General features: G+C 45.4%; 2 protein-coding genes across 6 annotated transcripts in view; one reads left to right on the top strand and one right to left on the bottom strand.

The window, feature by feature from the left end:
- LOC106589592 (putative sodium-coupled neutral amino acid transporter 10) overlaps nt 1–22,324 on the top strand; it is a 29,696-nt gene extending 7,372 nt beyond the window's left edge. For 2 of the 5 annotated variants that reach the window (XM_014179749.3, XM_014179751.3), the window contains exons 6-17: nt 2,949–3,073; nt 9,512–9,614; nt 9,797–9,979; nt 10,100–10,211; nt 11,318–11,424; nt 11,695–11,854; nt 14,553–14,747; nt 14,964–15,344; nt 15,452–15,562; nt 17,561–17,581; nt 19,546–19,683; nt 19,843–22,324. In XM_014179749.3, the coding sequence (XP_014035224.1) occupies nt 2,949–3,073; nt 9,512–9,614; nt 9,797–9,979; nt 10,100–10,211; nt 11,318–11,424; nt 11,695–11,854; nt 14,553–14,747; nt 14,964–15,344; nt 15,452–15,562; nt 17,561–17,581; nt 19,546–19,683; nt 19,843–20,978 (2,772 nt within the window). In that variant the 3' untranslated portion in view covers nt 20,979–22,324. Of the gene's footprint in view, nt 1–1,336; nt 1,462–2,948; nt 3,074–9,511; nt 9,615–9,796; nt 9,980–10,099; nt 10,212–11,317; nt 11,425–11,694; nt 11,855–14,552; nt 14,748–14,963; nt 15,345–15,451; nt 15,563–17,560; nt 17,582–19,545; nt 19,684–19,842 lie in introns of all 5 variants that reach the window. The other 3 variants (XM_014179750.3, XM_014179752.3, XM_014179753.3) reach the window with 3 other exon arrangements.
- Nucleotides 22,325–22,469: 145 nt separating this feature from the next.
- On the bottom strand, nt 22,470–24,640 carry ndufaf8 (NADH:ubiquinone oxidoreductase complex assembly factor 8). Its single transcript, NM_001141580.2, has 3 exons — nt 24,335–24,640; nt 23,125–23,235; nt 22,470–23,029 (listed from the first exon to the last, which is right to left on the bottom strand). Exons 1-3 carry the CDS (start codon nt 24,413–24,415, stop codon nt 23,009–23,011), a joined length of 213 nt encoding a protein of 70 aa, NP_001135052.1. The 5' UTR covers nt 24,416–24,640; the 3' UTR covers nt 22,470–23,008.
- Between the last annotated feature and the right edge of the window lie 753 nt (nt 24,641–25,393).

Below are 25,393 nucleotides of genomic sequence, written 5' to 3' on the forward strand. Positions count from 1 at the left end.
GTGTGAACCTGCTTTCATCTGTGAAGAGCACAGGGCGCCAGTGGCGAATTGGCCAATCTTGGTGTTCTCTGGCAAATGCCAAACGTCCTGCACGGTGTTGGGCTATAAGCACAACCCCCACCTGTGGACGTCGGGCCCTCATACCACCCTCATGGAGTCTGTTTCTGACCGTTTGAGCAGACACATGCACATTTGTGGCCTGCTGGAGGTCATTTTGCAGGGCTCTGGCAGTGCTCCTCCTGCTCCTCCTTGCACAAAGGCGGAGGTAGCGGTCCTGCTGCTGGGTTGTTGCCCTCCTACGGCCTCCTCCACGTCTCCTGATGTACTGGCCTGTCTCCTGGTAGCGCCTTCATGCTCTGGACACTACGCTGACAGACACAGCAAACCTTCTTGCCACAGCTCGCATTGATGTGCCATCCTGGATGAGCTGCACTACCTGAGCCACTTGTGTGGGTTGTAGACTCCGTCTCATGCTACCACTAGAGTGAAAGCACCACCAGCATTCAAAAGTGACCAAAACATCAGCCAGGAAGCATAGGAACTGAGAAGTGGTCTGTGGTTACCACCTGCAGAACCACTCCTTTATTGGGGGTGTCTTGCTAATTGCCTATAATTTCCACCTGTTGTCTATTCCATTTGCACAACAGCATGTGAAATTATTGTCAATCAGTGTTGCTTCCTAAGTGGACAGTTTGATTTCATAGAAGTGTGATTGACTTGGAGTTACATTGTGTTGTTTAAGTGTTCCCTTTAGTTTTTTGAGCAATATATGTTAAGTTTCTAATTCCTGTTTCACACTGTTAGAATAATGGCTGATGACACTGTGACTCCCTTGCCTTTTCTTTGACCCTATTGTGAAATGTATTGATGTTGGGAGTATTGTTGTGATTGTTGTTGATGTTATTGTCGATGGCTCTGTGTATTTCTGTAGTATCTGCACTGCTTACACAGTTAGCCTTTAGCACTGCTACTGTAGTATAGTGTAGCCTCTTTGTGCTATCCTGTGCTCTGCCCCAACCTCCTGTAGTAAAACCATGACATCTCTACTGAACACCACTGTGAGTTGGAGTACTGTCGTGTCTGGGATTAGACCCAGTCCTGGCCCTGACCTCCACCCACCTTGGTCCAGACCACTAACCCTCTAACTGATGTATCTCCCTTCCTCTTCTACTTCTTTCTCTATCACTGCCGTTCCTGACCCCCCCCCCCCCCCCTTCCTTTCTGACACCTCCTTTACGATTCTCTCTACCTTCCTCTCCCTTGTGATTGTTTCTCTCCTCTCCTGTGTTGCTGCTGACTGCTGTCTGGCTGACTGCTGTCTGGCTGGCTGCTGTAGATAGTCATGTCTTCTCTGCGTTACGGCCTGATCTCAGGCTCCTGGTTCGAGCGTATACACCTGTGGCGGGTCAGGGGCGTCATACAGTGCCTGCCCATTATCGCCACCACCTTCTGCTGTCACCCGTAAGTAACCTTGGAAACAATCATTGAACTCCGACCTGGGGGAAGGTATCAACTCCGACGCTAAGGGGACAAAATTCAATCCTCGACCCACCTACCACCTCCCAAAACTAATAGCATCCTCCCTCTCAATCTCCAATCCTCGCATTTCCATTTCCTCTCCCCTCTTCAAATTCATGTTTGTCTTTAGGTTGTTTGTGTGTCTATGGTTTGGAGGCAAGGGGGTGCACAATTATTGATTGCTCAACCCCTGCCCCCCCAAACCAAACTGCCATCCTCTGATGTGGAGGATGCTCATGGAGCTCTCTTTCTCTGGTCCTCTGGAGCTGGATATGGGAATCAACTACAGACAGTAAATGCCGTACCGATCAAAACATCTGCCCCTCAGAAATATTTATTTATTTTCTTGATCAGTCTTTAAATTCTGCATTTTAGTTGGTTGGGCTGCACGAAATGGGCAAAAAAATCTAATTGCTATTTTTGTACCAAATATTGCTATTTTACTTGCGATTATTGATCAAAATACTTGGTTAAACTGTTGGAATCATAGAAATTGAATAATGATTTTAATTTTATGGTTGGAATACAGTGGGCACTTGGAATGCAGTTTTGTTTCGCATGACAACAAATGAAAAGTAAGGGAGGAGATGGTTGTGACAGCAGGAACCAAAGTGTTGGTCAGTCTTTCCCATGGGACCCTAATTAGATTTAAATGGATAGGTACATTCATACAAAGATTTTACAATATTCTTCACCTTTTCCTCTCTGATTAAGAACAAGCTGTCTCTCATTAATAACAAGTGGATTAGCATTAGGGGCTAACAGGAAACCTTTAGGCATATTTGCAGTTTCCTAAGGCCAACTAAGAGCAAGTTACACAAACAAATAGTATAATATAGAAAATATGTGGATTTATATTAAGAAGTAAGGTGGAAAGTTGCATTGTTCTTGTTTGGGAAAAATCTGTTGACTGCATGCTGTTTGGTCAATGCATGCAGAGTGAATCTCGAGCACAAGAAACTGCCTGGTTGAGTGACGGAGCGGAGAGAACTCTGTCAACTCGAGCAATAAATCCAAAGTAAAAATACGGGCCTTACAGATGGCTGTTTCAAAATATCGCAGCCTCTTGTCGAATGGATATTGCGCATGTCAATATCACAATTTAGATTACCATTCAATGAAATGTGCAGCCCTACTAGTTGGGAATTGAGCATGTGTAAATCTTTAACAGGTTCGAGAGGATGATTTCTGATATCGTCACAGCCTTATTTGGGCAGGAGGAGACTTTTTTATCAACATGGCATATTCTGTCTCATTTTTTAAATGTTGTGTTCAAATTCATTTTCTCCGGTTCCTCCCCTCTTCATTCTTTCACTCATGATCTGACAGGCCTTCAGAATGGGCTTCTCTCCTCCTCTTCAACCCTCCTGTTCTTCTTTTGGTTCAAGCCATAACTCCCCCCTGCTCTCCCCCCTCCCTCCCTCCCTCAGATGGTGCTGTCCTCATTCAAACACGGGCTACTCAGTGGCTTTTGGCTGGGGCGGGTCAGTTTGGTGCGCTGGGACGGTGTCTTTCGCTGCCTCCCTATCTGTGGCATGGCCTTCGCCTGTCAGTCGTAAGTACCTCCCAGTCCCTTCCCGCCCCCCCCGCGCAGTCCCTGAAAGGGTGATAGGATATGGGTTGTGTTCATTAGGCACAAAAAGAAGTCCGAGACACTTTATAACATTTTTTCAAAAAACATAATAATAATCTAAACTTGTCCAATAAGTTTTCAAAAGTTTCCTGTTTCGTGCCTATTGAACATGACCAGGATGTAGAGTCTAGAGACAGAAATAGAATGGGTAGAATGGACATTATAGTTCATCTGGTCTTTCTTTCATGCTGCTCCTAATATGTTGTAAATGTGCTATTGTTGCATGTAGAACACTGATAAATGTACTGAATGGAGCATGACTACCTGCATTCATAAAGACAACACAAAGGCTATAGGGTTAGTCTGCAAGATGACGGAGACAGAGTTTTGGGATGGAGAGTTAGGGGCGGGGGATGTTTGTAGGGGGAGTTTGCTGTTTCACCTTCACGGCTTCACACTTAACCAATCGGCTACTTCATTCCCTGTTCTATCGCCAGGTACTTCTACTTCTAGACGCAGTCGCCTGCTGTAGTTGTATCTGTCTAACAAAAGTGCATCATGTTGTTTCGGTGTGGGTTTTTTAATGTGTTGCCAGGAACTGCATTCTAGCCCTGGGAAAATATGTTATTTATCACAACAGCACTGCTTGCATACCGGCTGTTGAAGCCTGGAGACGAGATGTTGATTGGAGATCTTGAGGAGTAAAGAGTAGGATCTACAATGTAACTAGCGAGAGATGGACCAAGAGAGCATTTTCTTCCTCTACATTTGACATTTGAGTCATTTAGGAGACGCTCTTATACAAAGCGACTTACAGTTTGTGCATTCATCTTAAAATAGCTAGATCGGACAACCGAAAGGCAATAATTTGTTGTATTCATTTGGGGAGGGGTAGGGGTGGTGCGAGGCAGGGTGCTGTGGGATTATTTAAGATACTCTTTGAAGAGGTAGGGTTTCAGATTGTTTTCTGAAGATGGGCAGGGACTCAGCGGGAAGCCAGGACAGAGAAGAGCTACTCTACTGTAGGGGTGGGAGGGCTAAGAGACCAGAGGTGGCATAACAGAGTACTCGGGTTGGGGTGTAGGGTTTGAGCCTAGCCTGAAGGTAGCTGCTCCATAGGCAAGTACGATGGTCTTGTAGTGGATGCGAGATTTGACTGGAAGGCAGTGGAGTGTGCAGAGGAGAGGGATGACATGGGACAACTTGGGAAGGTTGAACACCAAGTGGGCTGCAGCGTTCTGGATAAGTTGCAGGGGTTTGATGGCACAAGCGGAGAACCCAGCCAACAGCGAGTTACAGTAGTCCAGACAGGAGATGACAAGTGCCTGGATAAGGACCTGCGCCACTTCCTGTGTGAGGTAGGGTCGTACTCTACGGATGTTGTAGAGCATGAACCTGCAGGATTGAGTCACTGCTTTGCTGTTTGCAGAGAATGACATGGTGTTGTTCAGGGTCACGCCAAGGTTCTTTGCACTCTGGGAGGTGGACACATGGAGTTGTCAACCGTGATGGAGAGGTCTTTGAACAAGCAGGCCTTCCCCGGGAGGAAGAGCAGCTCCTTCTTTTTGAGCTTGAGGTGGTGGGCCGTCATCCCAGCTGAGATATCTGCGTTTCGCTACCTGGGTGTCAGTAGGGGGGGAAGTTGAAAAGTAGTTGAGTGTCATCCGCATACAAATGATAGGCGAGACCATGTGAGGAAATGACAGAGCCGTGTGACTTGGTATATAGAGAGAAGAGACGGCCTAGAACCGAGCCCTGTTAGAGAACGTGGTGCAGACAAAGATCCTCTTCACCTGATAGGAGCGGTGTGTCAGGTAGGATGCGATCCAAGAGTGTGCAGAACCTGAGACACCCAGTCCTGACAGTGTCAAAAGGCAGCGGATAGATCTAGGAGGATGAGAACAGAGAGAGAGTTAGCTTTGGCAGTGCAGAGAGCCTCCGTGACACAGGAGAGTAGTCTCAGTTGAATGACCCGTCTTGAAGCCTGACTGGTTACGGTCAAGAAGATCGTTCTGAGAGAGCTGGTGAGAAAGTTGGTCAGAGTGTTTTGGGATGAAAAGAAACAAGGGATACCGGTAGGTCGTTTTTGACGGCAGAGGGGTGGAGTGTTGGTTTCATAAGGAGGGGCGCAAACATTTTGAAGTCAGAGGGGACAAGCCAAATAAAATGTTATTTGTTACATGTTTCGTATAACAACAGGTGTAGACTAACAGTTAACTCGTTACAGGCCCTTCCCAACAATGCCGAGAGAAAGAAAATAGAGAAATAATAGAGAAGTAATAATAAATACACAATTAATAACAATAACTTGGCAATATACTAGGACTGACCCCAATTATTCGACTGGTCGATTGTTTGGTCGATAGGCTGTTGGTCGATCCAAGATTTTCTTTAGTCGAGCAGAGGCAAATATTTACACTACCGTTCAAAAGTTTGGGGTCACATAGAAATGTCCTTGTTTTTGAAAGAAAAGCACATTTTTTGTCCATTAAAATAACATCAAATTGATCAGAAATACAGTGTAGACATTGTTAATGTTGTAAATGACTATTGTAGTTGGAAACGGCAGATAATATATATTTTTAATGTAATATCTACATAGGCGTACAAAGGCCCATTATCAGCAACCATCACTCCTGTGTTCCAATGGCACGTTGTGTTAGCTAATCCAAGTTTATAATTTTAAAAGGCTAATTGATCATTAGAAAACCCTTTTGCAATTATGTTAGCGCAGCAATAAAACTGGTCTTCTTTAGACTAGTTGAGTATCTGGGAGCATCAGCATTTGCTGGTTCGATTACAGGCTCAAAATGGCCAGAAACAAAGACCTTTCTTCTGAAACTCGTCAGTCTATTCTTGTCCTGTGAAATGAAGCCTATTCCATGCGAGAAATTGCCAAGAAACTGAAGATCTCATACAACGCGGTGTACTACTCCCTTCACAGAACAGCGCAAACTGGCTCTAACCAGAATAGAAAGAGGAGTGGGAGGCCCCAGTGCACAACTGAGCAAGAGGACAAGTACATTAGTGTCTAGTTTGAGAAACAGACGCCTCACAAGTCCACAACTGGCAGCTTCATTAAATAGTACCTGCAAAACACCAGGCTCAACGTCAACAGTGAAGAGGCGACTCTGGGATGCTGGCCTTCTAGGCAGAGTTGCAAAGAAGAAGCCATATCTCAGACTGGCCAATAAAAATAAAAGATTAAGATGGGCAAAAGAACACAGACACTGGACAGAGGAACTCTTCCTAGAAGGCCAGCATCCCGGAGTTGCCTCTTCACTGTTGATGCGCACCTGATTACGCATAGAATAAGGCCTATAGGCTACCTGGCCTGCTCGCAAATGTAGGCATATAAAATGGGCCCCTCACAGGATTTCATTTGGCGATAGAGGGGAGAAAGAGGTCAAGATGTAGGGTAGTTCTGTGTGAGTGGGATCAGCGGTATCAGTAGGCTGAGTGAATGAGGAGCGTATGTTGTCAACCTTCTTTTCAAAGTGGTTGGCAAAGTTGTCCGCAGAGGGAGATGGGTGGAGGATTAAGGAGGGGGAGAAGGTGTACGAGTTTCCTAGGGGTAGAGGTAGAAGCTTGAAATTTAGAGTGATAGAAAGTGGCTTTAGCAGTGGATACAGAGAGAAGATAGACAGGAGGGAGTGAAAGGATGATAGGTTCTCCAATAGTTTAGCTTCCTCCATGCCCGCAGTCCTGTTCTGTAAGCTCGCAATGAGTCACTCAGCCACGGGGCAGGAGGGAAGGGCCGAGCCGGCTAGGAGGAAAGGGGATTGTGCGAGTCATAGGATGCAGAAGGAGAGGAGAGTAGAGTCGAAGAGGCAGAATCAGGAGGGAGGATTTAGCAGAAGGGGGAGATGATAGGATTGAAGAGGAGAGAGAGGGAGAAGATTGCAACGGCGCACAACCATCTGGGTAGGGGCTGAGTGGGTAGGGTTGGAGGAAATGGAGACTGAAAAGGAAACAAATTAGTGATCAGAGACCTGGAGGGTGGTTGCAGCGAGATTAGTAGACAAAAAGCCTCTAGTAAAGATGTCAAGCCTATTTCCTGCCTTATGAGTGGGATGGGACTGGGAAAGAGAGGTCAAAAGAGGCAAGGAGGGGAAAGAAAGAGGTGGAAAGAAATTAATTTTAAGGCAGACGTTGGGAGGTTGAAGTCACCCAGTATGAAGAGCGGTGAGCCATGTTCAGGAAATTAGCTTATCAAGGTGTCAAGTTCATTGAAGAACTCTCTAAAGGCACCTGGTGGACCATAGATGACAACAATATTAAGCTTCAGTGGACAAGTGACAGTAACAGCATGGAATTCAACAGCATAATCTACCCATCCCTCCCTCTATCCAATCCCTCCATCTTCACCTCCATCTGCATGTTCTGTCGCTGCCTCCTCTCTTCTGTCATTGCCATGGTGCCTGGGATGAAAGGGGAAGGGAGGGAAAGGTTTTGGGTGGGTGGTGGGGTTAGGGGTGTGTTTGGGGTTGGACTGGGTTGTGTGTTGGGATTTTGGGGTTGACTTTGGTACATATGCTGACGGTTTGCATGTATGAAGTGTCTTAAGGGAGTTTGATGTGAGTTTTTTGGAGGTGATTGGGTAAGGTTTACTGGGTGAGGTTTTTTTGAGAGGCTGACTGGTGCTGAGACTGGAACAAGAATAATTATCCCACTGAGGTAACAATACTCTCGTGTGTGTGTGTGTGTGTGTGTGTGTGTGTGTGTGTGTGTGTGTGTGTGTGTGTGTGTGTGTGTGTGTGTGTGTGTGTGTGTGTGTGTGTGTGTGTGTGTGTGTGTGTGTGTGTGTGTGTGTGTGTGTGTGTGTGTGTGTGTACGCACGCACGCACGCACGCACGGGCCTGTCCGTGTGTGTGTACACACACTAGCGGTGATGAATGTTATTTGGCAGGGCCCTCTGTTGGCCAGTGGTCAGACAGCGAGCGGAGCGCTGCTCGACTCCATGCTGCTTCAGCCAAACCACTAATCAGACCAATGGACGGCTGCCATCTAATGTATTCACACACTGATTAAACAGCTTTCAACACATACGCTTTTTATTACCTTTTATTAAAGCTGTTTACGTTCATTTATAACATGACTTAATATCACCATTAACCAGGCCAAGACTACAGTTCTGAAACTGTGCAGTCATAGAATAGACAAACACTAATGAAAATGTCCCTCTGTGATACTGCCGTGGAGTCAAACAAACGAGATAAGCAATGTCTGTCCCTCTACCCACACATGCTAGAGTGTTAGTTTCAGTTTGACGTCAAGAAGTATTTCAAATAAATAGGTATTGAACACTGTTTTACAGACCGTATAAACCGAATAAGAAAACATACATTGTACTAACATTGGACTATTTTACAGATGGTGTAAACTATAAATAGAATGAAAAAACATTGGAATGAGGGATACTGAGAGAATGTACAGTACTCTACAGGTTTGAGATCTAGTTCCAGTAAGCTGTTTTATTTGAGCTCAGCTGTAAGTTGGAATAGTTCCTGAGTTTAAACAGGCGTCAAAGAAAAGCACCGTGGGACAGTGCTGCACACCCATAAAAAAAACAGAGAAAGAGAGAGTGAATGAAAGGGAGAGAATGCGGTAGAGGTACGGTAACTGTATGCTCTCTCTTTCTCTCTTTTTCCCACACACACACAAAAGTGAGTGCAAAAAAGACAGCCAAGAAAGGTTATAATGCTCTAACCCTAGTCTAACACTAGCTGTTATATAGAAGGCCTGTAAATTCCCCTTTTAATGTGCTGCTGGCCTGTTCTTTTACAGTGCTGCTTGATGACAGACAGCCCGTTCTGTCGCTTCTTTGTTTCTGAGAGATAATAACCAGCACTTTACTGCACCCCTCCCTGACTGACAGACAGCCTCAGTCACTCTCATTCTCACACACACACATACACTTGTGCATGGCATCGCACGAAACACACACATGCACACACACGGTGTCGCACACACTGTGCGGAAACCACAACTGCCTTTTTGTGAAATGAGCTGTTTTTCTCTCCCTGAGGTCTGTATACCATGCGTGTTCATCTAATATGATACCAATGCTGATCCTCGCTGTTCAATCTCACCATCTATAATGAGTAGAGATCTAGACCGTCAGATAAACCTTTTTTACCCTCTCATGACCAATTTGCCTCGACCAATGTCTTATTCTTTGATTCAAATATACAAATTTGATTTTGATTTGATTATGATCTTTAAAAACCCCAAAACATTGAATTATCCCCAGTTAATGTTGACAGCTGTTGCATCTTCAGTCTCCTCTCTCTAGACTACAAAGTTTGTACTAAAACTTTAGCTTTTTCTAGTAGAGCACAAAGTTTGCCCTGACATTTGACCTGTCTAGTCCTGTCTGATGTGGCAGCTGTAGTTTGTGCGCTGGTGGTTTGTTTACAGGCAGGTGTTGCCTACCTACGACAGTCTGGACGAGCCTTCCATCAAACGCATGAGCACCATCTTCACCACCTCCCTCAACGTCGTCACCACCTTCTACATCACGGTGAGTGGGGCACGCTGATGTCACTTCCTGTCTCGATGTCTTCACCGCATAGTACATTGTTCTATCCTGCATGATGGTTTAGGTGTGTATGCGTGTGCGTGACTTTTGAATTGATCACTTTGATATTCCCCTCTTCCCTCCTTCCTTCCTCTATTCCTTCCCTCGTCTCCTCCTCTCTCTAGGTGGGCTTCTTTGGTTACGTCAGTTTCACGGACGACATAGCCGGTAACGTTCTGATGAACTTCCCTTCTAACCTGGTGACAGAGATGATCCGGGTGGGCTTCATGATGTCAGTGGCTGTGGGCTTCCCCATGATGATACTGCCCTGTAGACAGGCCATCAACACCATGCTGTTCGAACAACAGGTGACTTTATACACAAATACAGGTTAACACACACAGTAAATAGTGATAAGATATTATCATTCCCTAAACAGAAGAGCTTTACTGTAGAATACTGTTATAATGAATATTTTTGTCCCTCAGCAGAAGGACGGGACGTTTGCTGCAGGGGGGTACATGCCTCCACTTCGTTTTAAGATGATCACCCTCGCCATCGTCTTCGGAACCATGCTGGGAGGCATCCTCATCCCCAATGGTGTGTGTTTGTATGTGCGTGTGGTGCAGGCGGGCATTTACGTGTGTGTATTCACATGTGTGTTCACGTGTGTGTCTGTTCACCTATGTGTGTGTGTGTGTGTGTGTGTGTGTGTGTGTTCACGTGTGTGTGTGTGTGCGCGACTGTTCTGTGTGTTCTTATGTTTGTATGTCCGCAGGCCTTTAAGATGCATGTGTTGTTTTATGTATGTGTTGTAGCTCAAGCTTTTTACGACGTGTTTGAATATGAGTTTATGACTCAGTGACTGTCACACTCTAACACACTCCTTAAATCACACCTCTACTTTTATCTCCTCTGGACGAACAGACAGGAAGATAGCGCTATTATTCTCCCTTCCTCACACCCCCCCCCCCCCCCGGCTCATACACCCCCACAGCGGAGCATTTGTTCTTTAGCAGTCTCCGTTAGTCTGTGTGCTGTAATAATGATCTAGATGTGAAGGTTGGGGTGAGTTTGAATGTTTTATTCATCTTGTGTGGTAAGGCTATTTGTTAGGGTTGTGTTTGGGTAGGGGCACACACACACACTGCTGTGTTTGGCTGGGGTGTGTGTATCTAATCAGGCTAATAGAGAGGAAGGGGGAGGAGGGACTCCAGGGGGAACAGACACTAAATCTGAGGGACACAATATAGCCTGGGTTCCCAGGATGAGAGATGGGGCCTGGGCCCAGTGCCCAGACAGACCTGCCCAGGGGAGGGAGGGGTTGGGTCGGGAGGAGGATGGCACTGGTACTGGCTTGAAACACAGGTTCTGGAAGTGAAGCTTGTACTAGATTAGATCAGGGGGGTGTAGGTTTGTGCTTCATTTGGGACAGGGCCATGGGCAAGATGGGTTAAAAGATGGTATGGAGATACTGACTTCTGATTGAACAGGAAGGCTAAGCTCTGTCCCTGTACTGTATGTATGGTGTGGAGGTGCAGGAAGAGGTGGAGAGAAAGATGAGAGCGGATGAGGAGGATGAGGACTGTTAGCCTGGCTGACGCACAGACCCACGTGGTACACTGTCAGCTAGAGTATGTCGCTTTAGCCAACCAACAGATTGTGTGTGTGTAACTAAATGTTTCTCTATGCTCTTATGTCTGTAGTGGAGACCATCCTGGGACTGACTGGAGCCACCATGGGGTCCCTCATCTGCTTCATCTGCCCCGCCCTCATCTACAGAAAGATACAGAAGAATGGACTCACTGCACAGGTACCACACACACACACACACACACACACACACACACTATCCCTACTAACCGCATCACTGACCAACATCCCTCTCTCTCTCTTTCATTTTCTTTTCCTCTCTGGTGGTCTTCTGTAGCTCAGTTGATAGACCATGGTGCTTGCAACACCAGGATAGTGTGTTTGATTCCTGGGACCACCCATATGTAAAATGTATACACACTTTTGGATAAGCGTCTGCTAAATGGTATATTTATTATTATATAATCTTTCTCTCTCTCTCCCTCTATAGCTGGTGTTATGGGTGGGGTTAGGCATCCTGCTGGTCAGCACCCTTACCACGTTGTCAATCTCAGCCAGTGACTCCACCCCCAAGCAGGCCCCTCCTCCCCCTACATCGGTCAAGAGTGCCATCTTTGGAGTCCTTCCTGATAGTCCTGATTTACGGAACGGTACAGACCATATATTACCATTATAGCCACAGGCCATGTTCCATCGCCAAGTGAACTTTCCATTTTATTCTGTTCTTTGTTATTCTATTCTAATCAGTTCCAAATCTGCAATGCTCCAAACTCCAAAGTTCACATTTTGATGTCATTGTTGGAGAGAGAGGTGCAGAAAAGTGAGAGTATAGAGAGCAAGAGCCAAAAGGTGAAAGCAATCTTAAAACAAAGAAAAATGGAACCGTGGATAAATGGGGGAATATATTGGGTTTTTGACTGACAGACAGCTAGACAGACTGACAGACGGGGGTAGAGGATAACCACTTGATAATATCGAAGAGAAGCAGCGTTTGACATTGATGGAGCCAGAATGATGCCCTTCAAACTCCAGTGGTTTCTCATCTTCCCCTTATCTCCCCCACTCTCTCCCCCTTTCCTTCTCCCTCTTTCCCCCTCACCTACTCCCTCTCCTCTTCCCCCTCTCCTGGGCAGCTGAAATGCCTGCTAGCTCTTTCCTGTAACAGGGGTATCAGATGGAAGTGGTATGGAGGGAGGGGTTGAGAGGTACAGACAGAGGAAATGAGGGGAGAGATGAGTGAGACAGGAGGGCTGGGGTTAGGGGCTTGAGGGGTTTGGGTAAGAGGAGAGGAGGGGGATCGTAAAAATTAGAAAGAGCTCCACACATAGGAGCAAGGACAGTTCACACAGCCCCATCCTGCCTTCCGTTTTCCTCTTTCTATCACTCTTTCTTTATCTCGCTGTCTCCCTCCCTCTGACTGATAGTCGCCAACTTCCTTCCACACCTGTTTCCTGTTTATTGCAGATTAGTGAGGCCAGTAGAACAGAAGCATGGGTCTCTCGCTCTCTCTGTACCCTCTCGTCATTTTCTCTCCATTCTCCCCTGATTCTCTCTTAGACTGTACTGTAGCAGGTATTTCAGCATTAGTGTTGCATCTTTTTTATAGTTTAGATCTCTGCTACCATCTAGTGGATCTCACACTCACACATATTGGTATATACAGTGCATTCAGGAAAGTATTCAGACCCTTTGACTTTTTCCACATTTTGGTACGTTCCAGCATTATTCTAAAATGGATTAAATAAAATTGTTCCTCATCAATCTTCACACAATACCCCATATTTACTAAGCGAAAACAGCTTTTTAGACATTTCTGCAAATTGATTAAAAAAAAGATACCTTATTTACATACAGTACCAGTGAAGTTTGGACACAACTACTCATTCAAGGTTTTTATTTTATTTTAACTATTTTCTACATTGTAGAATAATAGTGAAGACATCACAACTATGATATAACACATATGTAGTAACCAAAAAAGTGTTAAACAAATCCAAATATATTTTACATTCTTCAAAGTAGCCACCCTTTGCCTTGATGAGAGCTTTGCACACTCTTGGCATTCTCTCAACCAGCTTCATGAGGAATGCCTTTCCAACAGTCTTGAAGGAGTTCCCACACAAATTCAATTGATTGGACATTTATTGGAAAGTCCCACAGTTGACAGTGCATGTCAGAGCAAAAACCAAGCCATGAGGTTGAAGGAATTGTCCGTAGAGCTCCGTGACAGGATTGTGTCGAGGCACAGATCTGGGGAAGGCTACCAAAAAACATCTGCAGCATTGAAGGTCCCCAAGAACACAGTGGCCTCCATCATTCTTAAATGGAAGAAGTTTGGAACCACCAAGAATCTTCCTAGAACTGGCCGCCCGGCAAAACTGAGCAATCTGGGGAGAAGGGCCTTGGTCAGGGAGGTGACCAAGAATCCGATGGTCACTCTGACAGGGCTCCAGAGTTCCTCTGTGGAGATAGGAGAACCTTCCAGAAGGGCAACCATCTCTGTAGCACTCCACCAATCAGGCCTTTATGGTCGAGTGGACAGACGGAAGCCACTCCTCAGTAAAAGGCACATGACAGCCCACCAAAAGGCACCTAAAGGACTCTTAGACCATGAGAAACAAGATTCTCTGGTCAGATGAAACCAAGATTGAACTCTTTGGCCTGAATGCCAAGTGTCACATCTGGAGGAAACCTGGCACCATCCCTACGGTGAAGCATGGTGGTGGCAGCATCATGCTGTGGGGATGTTTTTCAACAGTAGGGACTAGGAGACTAGTCAGGGAAAGTTGAACGGAGCAAAGTACAAAGAGATCCTTGATGAAAACCTGCTCCAAAGCGCTCAGGGACCTCAGAAGGGGGCGAATGTTCACCTTCCAACAGGACAACGACCCTCCGCACACAGCCAAAACAATGCAGGCGTGGCTTCGGGACAAGTCTCTGAATGTCCTTGAGTGGCCCAGCCAGAGCCCAGACTTGAACCCGATCAAAAATCTCTGGAGAGACCTGGAAATAGATGTGCAGCGACTTTCCCCATCCAATCTGACAGAGTTTGAGGTGATCTGCAGAGAAGAATGGGAGAAACTCCCCAAATACAGGTGTGCCAAGCTTGTAGCATCATACCCAAGAAGACTTGAGGCTATAATTGCTGCCAAAGGTGTTTTTGCTTTGTCTTTTATGGGGTATTGTGTGTAGATTGATGAGGGGAAAAACTATTTTATCCATTTTAGAATAAGGCTATATAACGTAACAAAATGTGGAAAAAGTCAAGGGGTCTGAATACTTTCCAAATGCACTGCATTCTCTCTTTTGTCTCTATCTCTCCATTTCTCTCCCCCCTCTCCCTCCCAGCAGTAGAGAAGCCAGTGAAACAGCCTGAGGTGAAGCCTGTGTTGGAAGAGAGGCCTAATGCCCCTGCTGCAGTAGAGCCAGACCGTCCAGTGGAGAGACAGCAGGAGCAGGCTGAGCCCCCCCAGATCAAAGGACCTGAACAAGGAGTAGCAGACATGAAAAAGAAGGAGGTACAGCTGGACCGCCCCGACGCAGGTACGGAACTAGGGAGAACCTTTCAGAACTAGGGAGAAAGTTTCAGAACCTAGGAGAACCTGTTAGAACCAAGCAAAATTCACTAGACTGCAACATACAAGAAAACCAGTAATCTATAAGTGCTAGGTTTAAAAAAAAAAGTCAGGAATACTATTTACATCAACACCTGTAGACCCATGTGTTATACCTGTGTGTCCCCCTCATCCCTCCCTTCAGGTGTGGCGGTACCTGATGGGGAGGCCCATCGGCACGAGCCGCCCATCCCTCATGACGAGGTCCAGATAGAGAAGAGGAAGAACGACGCCGAGCTGGAGGAGGAGAAGAACCAACCTGCAGCGGGAGGAGAAGAGGGGCAGTCTGAGGGAGGAGAGAAGGAGGAAGTGGTGGCGAAAAAGGAGGAAGTGGAAAAGGCCGCGGTACAGTTCAATGAGGTGCTGGAGAAGCCTGACCCGGGGGTGGGGAAGAAACAAGAAGTCCTGCCCCTAAAGGAAGTGGAGAAACTTGGCCCAGTGAAAGAGGTGCTTGCTGTGAAGGATATGGTGGCTGAGCAGGCGCTGATTGAGGATTCGGCCAAAGCCCCAGATGCTGCTGGGAAACGTGCGTATGACTGGTCTTTATTCAGAACATTCTATCAACTCAGATTCTCAGGGATTTGATTGGCTGTAGATGTTTGAAGTCACCCGACCTTTGACCCTGTGGTTTAGGTGAGCCGGCGGCCCCAGTTCCTGTAGCAGTGGTTCCTGGGGCAGCGGAGGTGGCTGCTGCTCCAGAAGCAAAGGAAGGGAGGGAGGGAGCAGTGGAGGACAAAATGGATGGTAAGTGGAAGAGTAAGAAGAAGTAAAGAATTGAAGTACAGCTCAAGGACCAGGGTTAGCAGCTCATAGACTGGCAGAATGGATGGATTTATGATAAATTCTTGTTATAGTGGATATACAGTGAAGTCGGAAGTTTACATACACCTTAACCAAATACATTTAAACTCCGTTTTTCACAATTCCTGACATTTAATCCTAGTAAAAATGCCCTGTCTTAGGTCAGTTAGAATCACCACTTTATTTTAAGAATGTGAAATAATAGTAGAGAATGATTATTTCAGCTTTTATTTCTTTCATCATATTCCCAGTGGGTCAGAAGTTCACACACTCAGTTAGTATTTGGTAGCATTGCCTTTAAATTGTTTCATTTGGGTCAAACATTTCGGGTAACCTTCCACAAGCTTCCCACAATAAGTTGGGTGAATTTTGGCCCATTCCTCTTGTCAGAGCTGGTGTAACTGAGTCAGGTTTGTAGGCCTCCTTGCTCGCACAGGCTTTTTCAGTTCTGCCCACACATTTTCTATGGAATTGAGGACAGGGCTTTCTGATGGCCCCTCCAATACCTTGACTTTGTTGTCCTTAAGCCATTTTGCCACAACTTTGAAAGTATGCTTGGGGTCATTGTCCATTTGGAAGACCCATTTGCGACAAAGCTTTAACTTCCTGACTGATGTCTTCAGATGTTGCTTCAATATATCCACATAATTTTCCTTGCTCATGATGCCATCTATTTGTGAAGTGCACCAGTCTCTCCTGCAGCAAAGCACCCCCACAACATGATGCTGCCACCCCCGTGCTTCACGGTTGGGATGGTGTTCTTTGGCTTGCAAGCCTCCCCCTTTTTCCTCCAAACATAACAATGGTCATTATGGTCAAACAGTTATATTTTTGTTTCATCAGACCAGAGGACATTTCTCCAAAAAGTACAATCTTTGTCCCCATGTGCAGTTGCAAACCGTAGTCTGGATTTTTTAATGGCGATTTTGGAGCAGTGGCTTCCTCCTTGCTGAGCGGCCTTTCAGGTTATGTCGATATAGGACTCGTTTAACTGTGGATATAGATACTTTTGTACCTGTTTCCTCCAGCATCTTCACAAGGTCCTTTGCTGTTGTTCTGGGATTGATTTGGACTTGTCGAACCAAAGTACGTTCATCTCTAGGAGACCGAACGCGTCTCCTTCCTGAGCGATATGGCGGCTGCGTGGTCCCATGTACTATTGTTTGTACAGATGAACATGGTACCTTCAGGCATTTGGAAATTGCTCCCAAGGATGAACCCGACTTGTGGAGGTCTACGCTTTTTTTCTTCTGAAGTCTTGGCTGATTTCTTTTTGATTTTCCCATGATGTCAAGCAAAGAGGCACTGAGTTTGAAGGTAGGCTTTGAAATACATCCACAGGTACACCTCCAATTGACTCAAATTATGTCAATTAGCCTATCAGAAGCTTCTAAAGCCATGACATTTTCTGGAATTTTCCAAGCTGTTTAGAGGCACAGTCAACTTAGTGTATGTAAACTTCTGAACCACTGGAATTGTGATACAGTGAATTATAAGTGAAATAATATTTTGGAAAAATCACTTCTGTCATGCACAAAGTGGATGTCTTAACCGACTTGCCAAAACTATAGTTTGTTCACGAGAAATTTGTGGAGTGGTTGAAAAACAAGTTTTAATGACTCCAACCTAAGTGTATGTAAACTTCCCACTTTAATTGTACCATTCCATGCTATGTCTGTATTCTTTCTCTGACTTGTACCGCTTCTTTGTCTGTCTGATTCTCTCTATCTCTGTCATTCTCACTTTCCATCTCAAGTGTGTCTTTGGCAACAAGCTTTTGGCTGGTTGTTTTTGAAGTGGGATTCTCTCATTACTTTCTCGCTCTTTGGCTTGATTCACTCAGGACACTCCGCAGCACATTTTTGGTTTCTCTCTTCTGACTCACTTTCTTTTCTCTCTTTCTCGCTCCTTTTCTTTTCCTCTGCCGGGCTCCTGTCACAGTGATAAAAAAGATGGTTGCAGGTATGAACTCCTCTCTCTCCTACTGTATTCACATCTGGTCATTCAATCAACTAATGAAGTCTGGAGATGAGAGCGTAGTACCCAGTTTAGTCATATTTTCTAGTTCTGCCATAACCCCCAAGTCCTAACCCACCTCACACCCTCTCACACAGTACCCCCCCCCCACCTTGTCTAAACTGCTCACATCTTGATTGTAGCAACCATACCCTACATTAGTTTGACTGAGTTATCCCTCCTCCAGCCCCCCACCCTTGAATACATTCCTATGCTGTTTGTCTGGAAAAATCGAATGCTCCTTCTCCCTCCGATGTAGATACCAATACTGCTTAATATACAGTGCATTTGGAAGGATTCAGACCCCTTGACTTTTGCACATTTTATGTTACAGCCTTATTCTAAAATGTATTCAATTGTTTATTTTTCATCATTTATCTACACACAGTACCCCATAATAGGAAAGCAAAAACAGGTTTGTCAAAAATGTTGCCAAATAATTTGTTAAAAACTGATCACATTTACATAGGTATTCATACGCTTTACTCTGTATTTTGTTGACGCACCTTTGGCAGCGATTACAGCCTTGAGTCTTCTTGGGTATGACGCTACAAGCTTAGCACACCTGTATTTGGGGAGTTTCTCCCATTCTTCTCTGCAAATCCTCTCAAGCTCTGTCAGGTTGGATGGGGAGCGTTGCTGCACATCTATTTCCAGGTCTCTCCAGAGATGTTTGATCGGGTTCAAGTCCGGGCTCAGAGACTTGTCCCGAAGCCACTCCTGCTTTATCTTAGCTGTGTGCTTAGGGTTGTTGTCCTATTGGAAGGTGAACCTTCGCCCCAGTCTGAGGTGCTGAGCACTCTGGAGCAGGTTTTCATCAAGGATCTCTCTGTACTTTGCTCTGTTCATCTTTCCCTCAATCCTGACTAGTCTCCCAGTCCCTGCTGTTGAAAAACATCCCCACAGCATGATGCTGCCACCACCATGCTTCACCGTAGGGATGGTGCCAGGTTTCCTCCAGACATGACGCTTTGCATTCATGCCAAAGAATTCAATCCTGGTTTCATCAGACCAGAGAATCTTGTTCCTCATGGTCTGAGAGTACATTAAGTGCCTTTTTGCAAACTTCAAGTGGGCTGTCATGTGCCTTTTACTGAGTGGCTTCTGTCTTGCCACTCTACCATAAAGGTCTGATTGGTGGAGTGCTGCAGAGATGGTTGTCCTTCTGGAAGGTTTTCCCATCTCCACAGAGGAACTCTAGAGCTCTGTCAGCGACCATCCGGTTCTTGGTCACCTCCCTGACCAAGGCCCCCCGATTGCTCAGTTTAGCAGGGCGGCCAGCTCTAGGAAGAGTTTTGGTGGTTCCAAACTTCTTCCATTTAAGAATGATGTAGGCCACTGTGTTCTTGGGGACCTTCAATGCTGCAGACATTTTTTTGGTTGCCTTCCCCAGCTATTTGCCAAGACACAATCCTGTCACGGAGCTCTACAGACAATTCCTTCAACATAATGACTTGGTTTTTGCTCTGACATGCACTGTCAACTGTGGGACTTTCCAAATCATGTCCAATCAATTGAATTTACCACAGATTGACTCCAATCAAATTGTAGAAACATCTCAAGGATGACCAATGGAAACAGGATGCACCTGAGCTCAACTTCGAGTCTCATAGCAAAGGGTCTGAATACTTTATTTTTAATACATTTGAAAGAAAAATGTTTATTAAAGATATTCGCTTTGTCATTATGGGGTATTGTATGTAGATTGATGATTTAATACATTTTATAATATGTAACATAACAAAATATGGAAAAATGGAAGTTGTCTGAATACTTTCCGAATGCACTATATGATTTATGAACTTCACCCCATCGCTGTGCCATTTGGTACATTCCAACCCCTCTCACTTGTAATTGACTCCCCCTGTGTGTGTTTTGGTATGTTCTAACCCTGTCTCCCCCCCATGTAGAGGGTCAGTTGGACCATGCCGTTCTGCTGCAGGTTATAAAGGAGCAGCAGGAGCAGCAGAAGAGACTGTTGGACCAGCAGGAGAAACTGCTGGCTGTCATACAGGAACAGCACCAGGAGATGCACCCCAAAAAGACAGGTGTGTACACACACACACTCACTCGTGCTCAGAATGTGCACTCTCGTACATGTTCTAAGTTTATATTCTGATGCATGTCTAAGTGCTGAGTATGAGTAATTGAAATGGTAGGTCAGTTAAAGGGAAAGTAAATGATCTTTGTATCTTGTGTTACATCAGATGGAGCTCCAGAGGCTGATGCAGAGAAGGGAGTACAGGAGGAGGGGGGAGCATCCAAGCCCAAAGACCCAGATCAAGATGGCCCTGCCCTGGCCTCAGACGCCAAGGAGCCTGGGGAGCCCGCAGGAGCTGGAGCTCTACAGGCCGGAGGGGCTGAGCCTCACATCCAGCCCCAGAATGAGGTCCTCCCTGTGGAGAAGAATGCAGAAGAGCAGGTCGTCAAAGTGGTTCTCCCTGTGATCCCCAAGGAAGTAGTCCAGGAAGTCCCTAAACAGGCGATTGTGGCAGGAGCAGCAGTGGTGGCAGGGGCAGTGTTTGAGGCCCCTAAGGAGAGGGAGCTGGGAGCTAGAGGGGTACCGCTGGGTCAGAAGGTGGCAGAGGGGGTGAAGGTAGAACCAGACCAACCCAAACACAGAAAGGAGCAGTCACCACCTGCTAAAGCTGAGGACGGGCCAGGGAAAGGATCGGTAGAGGCAGTAGACAAGGACAAGGAGAGGATGGAGAAAGAGACACTGGAGGAGGAGAGGATCAATAGAGAGGTGCAGGCGAGAGTGGACAAAGAACGGTTAGAGAGGGAGAGGAGAGGGAAACTGGCGAGAGAGCAGGAGATGGAAAAAGGCCAAGTAAAGAAGGAGAGAGCGGAGAAAGAGAGGCTGGGAAAGGAGCGAGCAGAGCGGGAGAGGGCGGATAAGGAGAAAGCGGAGCGAGAGAGGATCCAGTGGGAGAAGGAGAAGACTGAGAGAGAGGTGATGGAGAGAGCGAAGAGGGGAGGAACAGGGGAGGAACTGGCTGTAGCTGGGCCAGGACCTGTCGAACCAGGAGTAGGAGAACTAGGGGCTGTGAAGAAGAGTGGACGGGACCTGAAGGAGAGGGCAGCCGTCCAGTCAGACTCCAGGGACTTTGTGGAAGCCCAGCCCCAGGTGATCCACGAGAAGGAGAAGGCCAGGGACCAAGGAGACATGGACCTGAGGAGGAGAAGGAGAGCCCTGGGGGTAGGAGGGGCAGGGGAGTCCAGGGAGGGTGAGCTGGAGCCCTTCTTGGACATGGGGGGGTCAGATCTCCATGCAGCCCTGGGGGGAGCACTGGTTCACACACGCCAGATTAAACAGACCTCTGAGCTTGAGAGAGATGAGTAACTGGGACTGGGTAACGTCATACATGCACATGAATACGGTATAACATACACTCACGGACCATTGGGTTGGACTGTGCGAATCCCTATATTTAAACAAACACACACTGGGTCAGACTGCTCTAACCTTGTACACATATTCATACTAATCACAATGCATACACACGCTCTTTCTCTCCCCCACACAGTCATGTACCGTGGATCACACTCTATTGCCTTACCACCTGCCTTCACGATACCTGACCAGTACAGGAGGAGTGTGAGTGTGTGAGATGCATTGATGTGATGGGGAACATTCTGGCTGCGTTTACACAGGCAACCCAATTCTGATCTTTTTCACAATTAATGGCATAAGATCTGATCTGAGTTGGGCTGCCTGTATGAATGCAGCCACTGTCTTCATGTGACCTTAGTCTGTGGGCTTCTATTACCAAATACTAGTGCTTTCTTTAGTGCTCCTTCCATGATTCCAGAAGATACAGGATAATAGTGATGATAAAGATAATGTAGCAATGATCACGTTATTCTATCAGAATATGCTGTATTATGCTGCCATAAATCTGAAGTCTTTACTAGAAGTATATTTGTATGTAAATGTTAACTTATTTTTTGTTTTCTCTGGGGTGAGATTTGGACTAGAATGTATATTAAGCTATGCAATACCACAGTTTTCTTTTTTCCTGTGTTTGAGAGAGCAATGTACCATCTATCCAATGACTTGTATTTTAGTCATTTTAAATCCCTTGATACTTCTAAGTGGTTTGGCATTTTCATTTTGGTTCTGGAAAGGTTACTTGCTGGTGTTTTGTTACTGTAGTGGTTTTGTTAAACCCAATGTATGTTGGTTATTGTGTGCTGTAAATAGTGTCTATATGTTCTCTGAACTGTAGCTAAATGTCCTCGTACTGCTTTTTACATATTTTTGGAAAGCGTTCAAAGAACATTTTAATTAGGGATCAATTGGTTAGCTTCAGCGCTTCTTCGACTCTTGATTTTGAAAACAGAATCATATTTTGGATTAATAAAAATAAGATAATGTAGTGCTGTATAAATGTGTATCTTTATCATACACGTACGGTACAATTCCAATAGGATTTTATATAGAAATTCTGAATCCATAACTCTGTGATTCTACATTCCATGTTGTGGTTCTTCTCCCTCAGCCAGTGCCTTACATGTGCTCCAGCAGTGTTTTTTTTGTGACTTAAAAGGAGTATGGTTCTTTTGTTTTGTCATATCCTGTGTGTGAGGGCTCTACTGCTTTGTGCCTCTATCCTAACTTGGGGTGAAATTAATGGGTCGAAGTGAATGCCTGTATTGAGATATAAATGTATAATTTCCACAACTCGACTGCAATTAGTCGTCATCTCTCGCTCTCTATTCTTGTAGCATTTGAAACAGTGGCTTGGACTTCTACAATGGTACTCTGTGCTGTGGCTACCATAAGAACAGGGAATGAAATGGACTTCAGAGAGGGAGGACATCGACAGTGGCTTCATAACTTCTTTAATTCTGGGTCGACTCATATCCATGAAAATGTCAAAATATGAAATGTTGGTTGTCAATGTGTGTTGTGTACATTAACCAAAGAGCCCCCTATACCAATTCACATATTTATACATTACATTATAAATACACAGTCCTGCAAGTCTTCGGTGGTGGGCTACATGTTATTACATAGTCAAACGGTATGACCTTGACGCACTATTGAAGAGTAGAAACACCATGCTAGCATTACCTCTGGGACCAACAACAGGTCAAACATATGCTTGTGGGACTAGTCAAGATATCTTTCAGCACCTGCCATTGCATTACTGATACAGTTCTGCTTGATGTTCGTGGAACAACGGGGACATTAGGTCCACTGCCTGGGGTGTAATCATTAGTGCAAACAGATGCAAACCGAAAATGTTTTACAATGTAATTGAGAGTTTCTATTGAACAAATTCAGGTAGGCCCCTCCTGTTTCCTTCCGTTTAGTTCCTAGTGAATACACCCGTTGATGTCCAGCAGAGATGTGTTGGGCAGAATGGTCTACTTCACTCCCTTCTTGGCCTGTAAGACAAGATGATCAAGTCAATTGAATTTATACATCAAAGACAGAAAAAATGTAATAAAAAATGATGGAACACCTGTAATATTCCACTTACTGCTGTAACGAAGCAAGTCTTCAGAGCATCAAACTCTTTACCACACAGGTCCTTTCTCAACTCCTGTCTGCCTGTGGTAGTAGCTGTCACACACTTCCCATAAGCTGCAGCCTGAGGACATGATATTCAAAAGTCAGTATTTAGATCAAACTTCTGTTGGAGGATGATTGCAGAAACACAAAAGATACATTTTTGTTCAAGGCAGTGTTTCCCCCCCCCTTTTTTTTTTTGCGAGCTTCCCCCCCCCAAAAGCATCATCCAGGGCCACAAGCCAAATTCCTTGGTGGGCCGCCCCAGTTATACAATGGTAGGAGAAACACTGGGACAAGTTCTCACATTGGCAGAATGACAACTTAACTTGGCTTTATGCTTTTGGATATTGTATGGCAAACAGTGGCCATCTATACTGAACAAAAATGTAAACATGTAAAGTGTTGGTCCCATGTTTTATGAGCTGAAATAAAAGATCACAGAAATGTTCCATAAGCACAAAAAGCTTACTTCAATTTTTGACACATTTGTTTACATCACGCTTAATGAGCATTTCCCCTTTTCCAAGATAACCCATCCACTTGACAGGTGTGGCATATCAATAAGCTGATTAAAGCAGCATTATTATTACACAGGTGCACCTTGTGCTGGGGATAAAGTCACTGCAGTTTTGTCACAACACAATGCCACAGATGTCTCATGTTGAGGGAGTGTGCAATTGCCATGCTGACTACAGGAATGTCCACCAGAGCTGTTGCTAGAGAATGTGACTTTAATTTCTCTACCATAAGCCAACTCCAATGTCGTTTTAGAGAATTTGGCAGTATGTCAACCGGCCCCACAACCACAGATCACGTGTAACCACGCCAGCCCAGGATCTCCACATCCAGCTTCTTCAACTGCGGGATCGTCTGAGACCAGCGACCTGGACAGCTGATGAAACTGAAGAATATTTAGGTCTGTAATAAAGGCCTTATGTGGGGAAAAACGAATTCTGATTGGCTGGACCTGGCTCCCCAGTGGGTGGGCCTATGCCCTCCCAGGCCCACCCATGGTTGCACCCCTGCCCAGTCATGTGAAATCCATAGATTATGGCCCAATTTATTTATTTCAATTGACTGCTTTCCTTATATGAACTGTAACTCAGTAAAATCGTTGAAATTGTTGCATATTGCGTTTATATATTTTTTCTGTATGAATTTGTTTGGTGGCTACGCACCTCACCAGAACACTGGGCAAACAGCTCTGGGAACCGTCTCATCCTCTCCCGACTGCGAGTCCACACATTTGTCCCCGACATGATCAGTTGAGTGAGCAGCAGCAGAGATGGAGACTCGTTCAATGCTCTTTGACAGTGGAAAAACAACGAACACAATCAATTGAATAACAATCTAATGCCTCAGCATTAGCTCTTGAACAATATTAGCCAAGTGTCATAGAAATAAAAGGCATTCGTAGGAAAATATCCACTCAAATCATTGGCTCGCCCAGACCATGGACGGCAGAATTTTGTTGACCCTGAATCAGGAAATGACACGCATGTAATCTACAAACGTGATTTGTTAATTTCCACGTCCATCTTCTTCTGTGGGGGTTTATCGGCGATTGGCAACCAACGTTATGGTGCATTACCGCCACCTACTGTACTGGAGTGTGGGTCGGAGACGGAGGAACTGAATCATACCTGCTAGCCCGTTTAAAATAACAACATATTTGATACTATATCTAATGACGTTCTACTCAGTATACTCTTTAAACGAATTTCCTGTATACCCTTCTCCCTCATACTGGATCTCAGCCTCTCTCTTCCGGCTTATACTGCCCACAGTGTATCAGTACATGCTCCACTGTCTCTGTTTCCTGGCAATAATCACACTTTCCTGCTGGATGCTTTTCTATCACATTTATAGTCTTATTCAACCGGCTGCTACATGAGCTAAAGGACTGCAGACTCATCAATACTGCACATGAATAAGAGCAAATAACTTCTCTGTCTGCCTTGACTTCCTCCACCCACTGCAAGGCCAACAGTACAGCCATCAGCTCTGCCGTCTATACAGCCAGATGATCTGTAATACGTTTCCTGACTGCCACCCCACATTCTTGCACTGCAAATGCTGACCCAGTATGTCCTTGGATGTCCGTGGTCCTTGGCTGCCTAACCATACGCTATACTGCCATAGTCTATTACAGATTAGAACAATGCAACATACAGTACATGTTCTTCAATGAGGATCGGCCAGCCCCCCACTCAATCACCGTCAGACAGCACATCACA

This window comes from Salmo salar, chromosome 28 (assembly GCF_965601325.2).
Source record: "Salmo salar chromosome 28, fSalSal1, whole genome shotgun sequence".
Lineage (NCBI taxonomy): Eukaryota > Metazoa > Chordata > Actinopteri > Salmoniformes > Salmonidae > Salmo > Salmo salar.

Excerpts from the sequence above, each read along its gene's own strand:
- ndufaf8 (NM_001141580.2), bottom strand. The coding sequence starts at position 24,415 with ATGTCGGGGACAAATGTGTGGACTCGCAGTCGGGAGAGGATGAGACGG. Across the intron at positions 23,236-24,334 it reads TTGCCCAGTGTTCTGGTGAG|GCTGCAGCTTATGGGAAGTG; the intron begins GTGCGTAGCCAC and ends TCATGTCCTCAG. Across the intron at positions 23,030-23,124 it reads AGACTTGCTTCGTTACAGCA|GCCAAGAAGGGAGTGAAGTA; the intron begins GTAAGTGGAATA and ends CTTGTCTTACAG.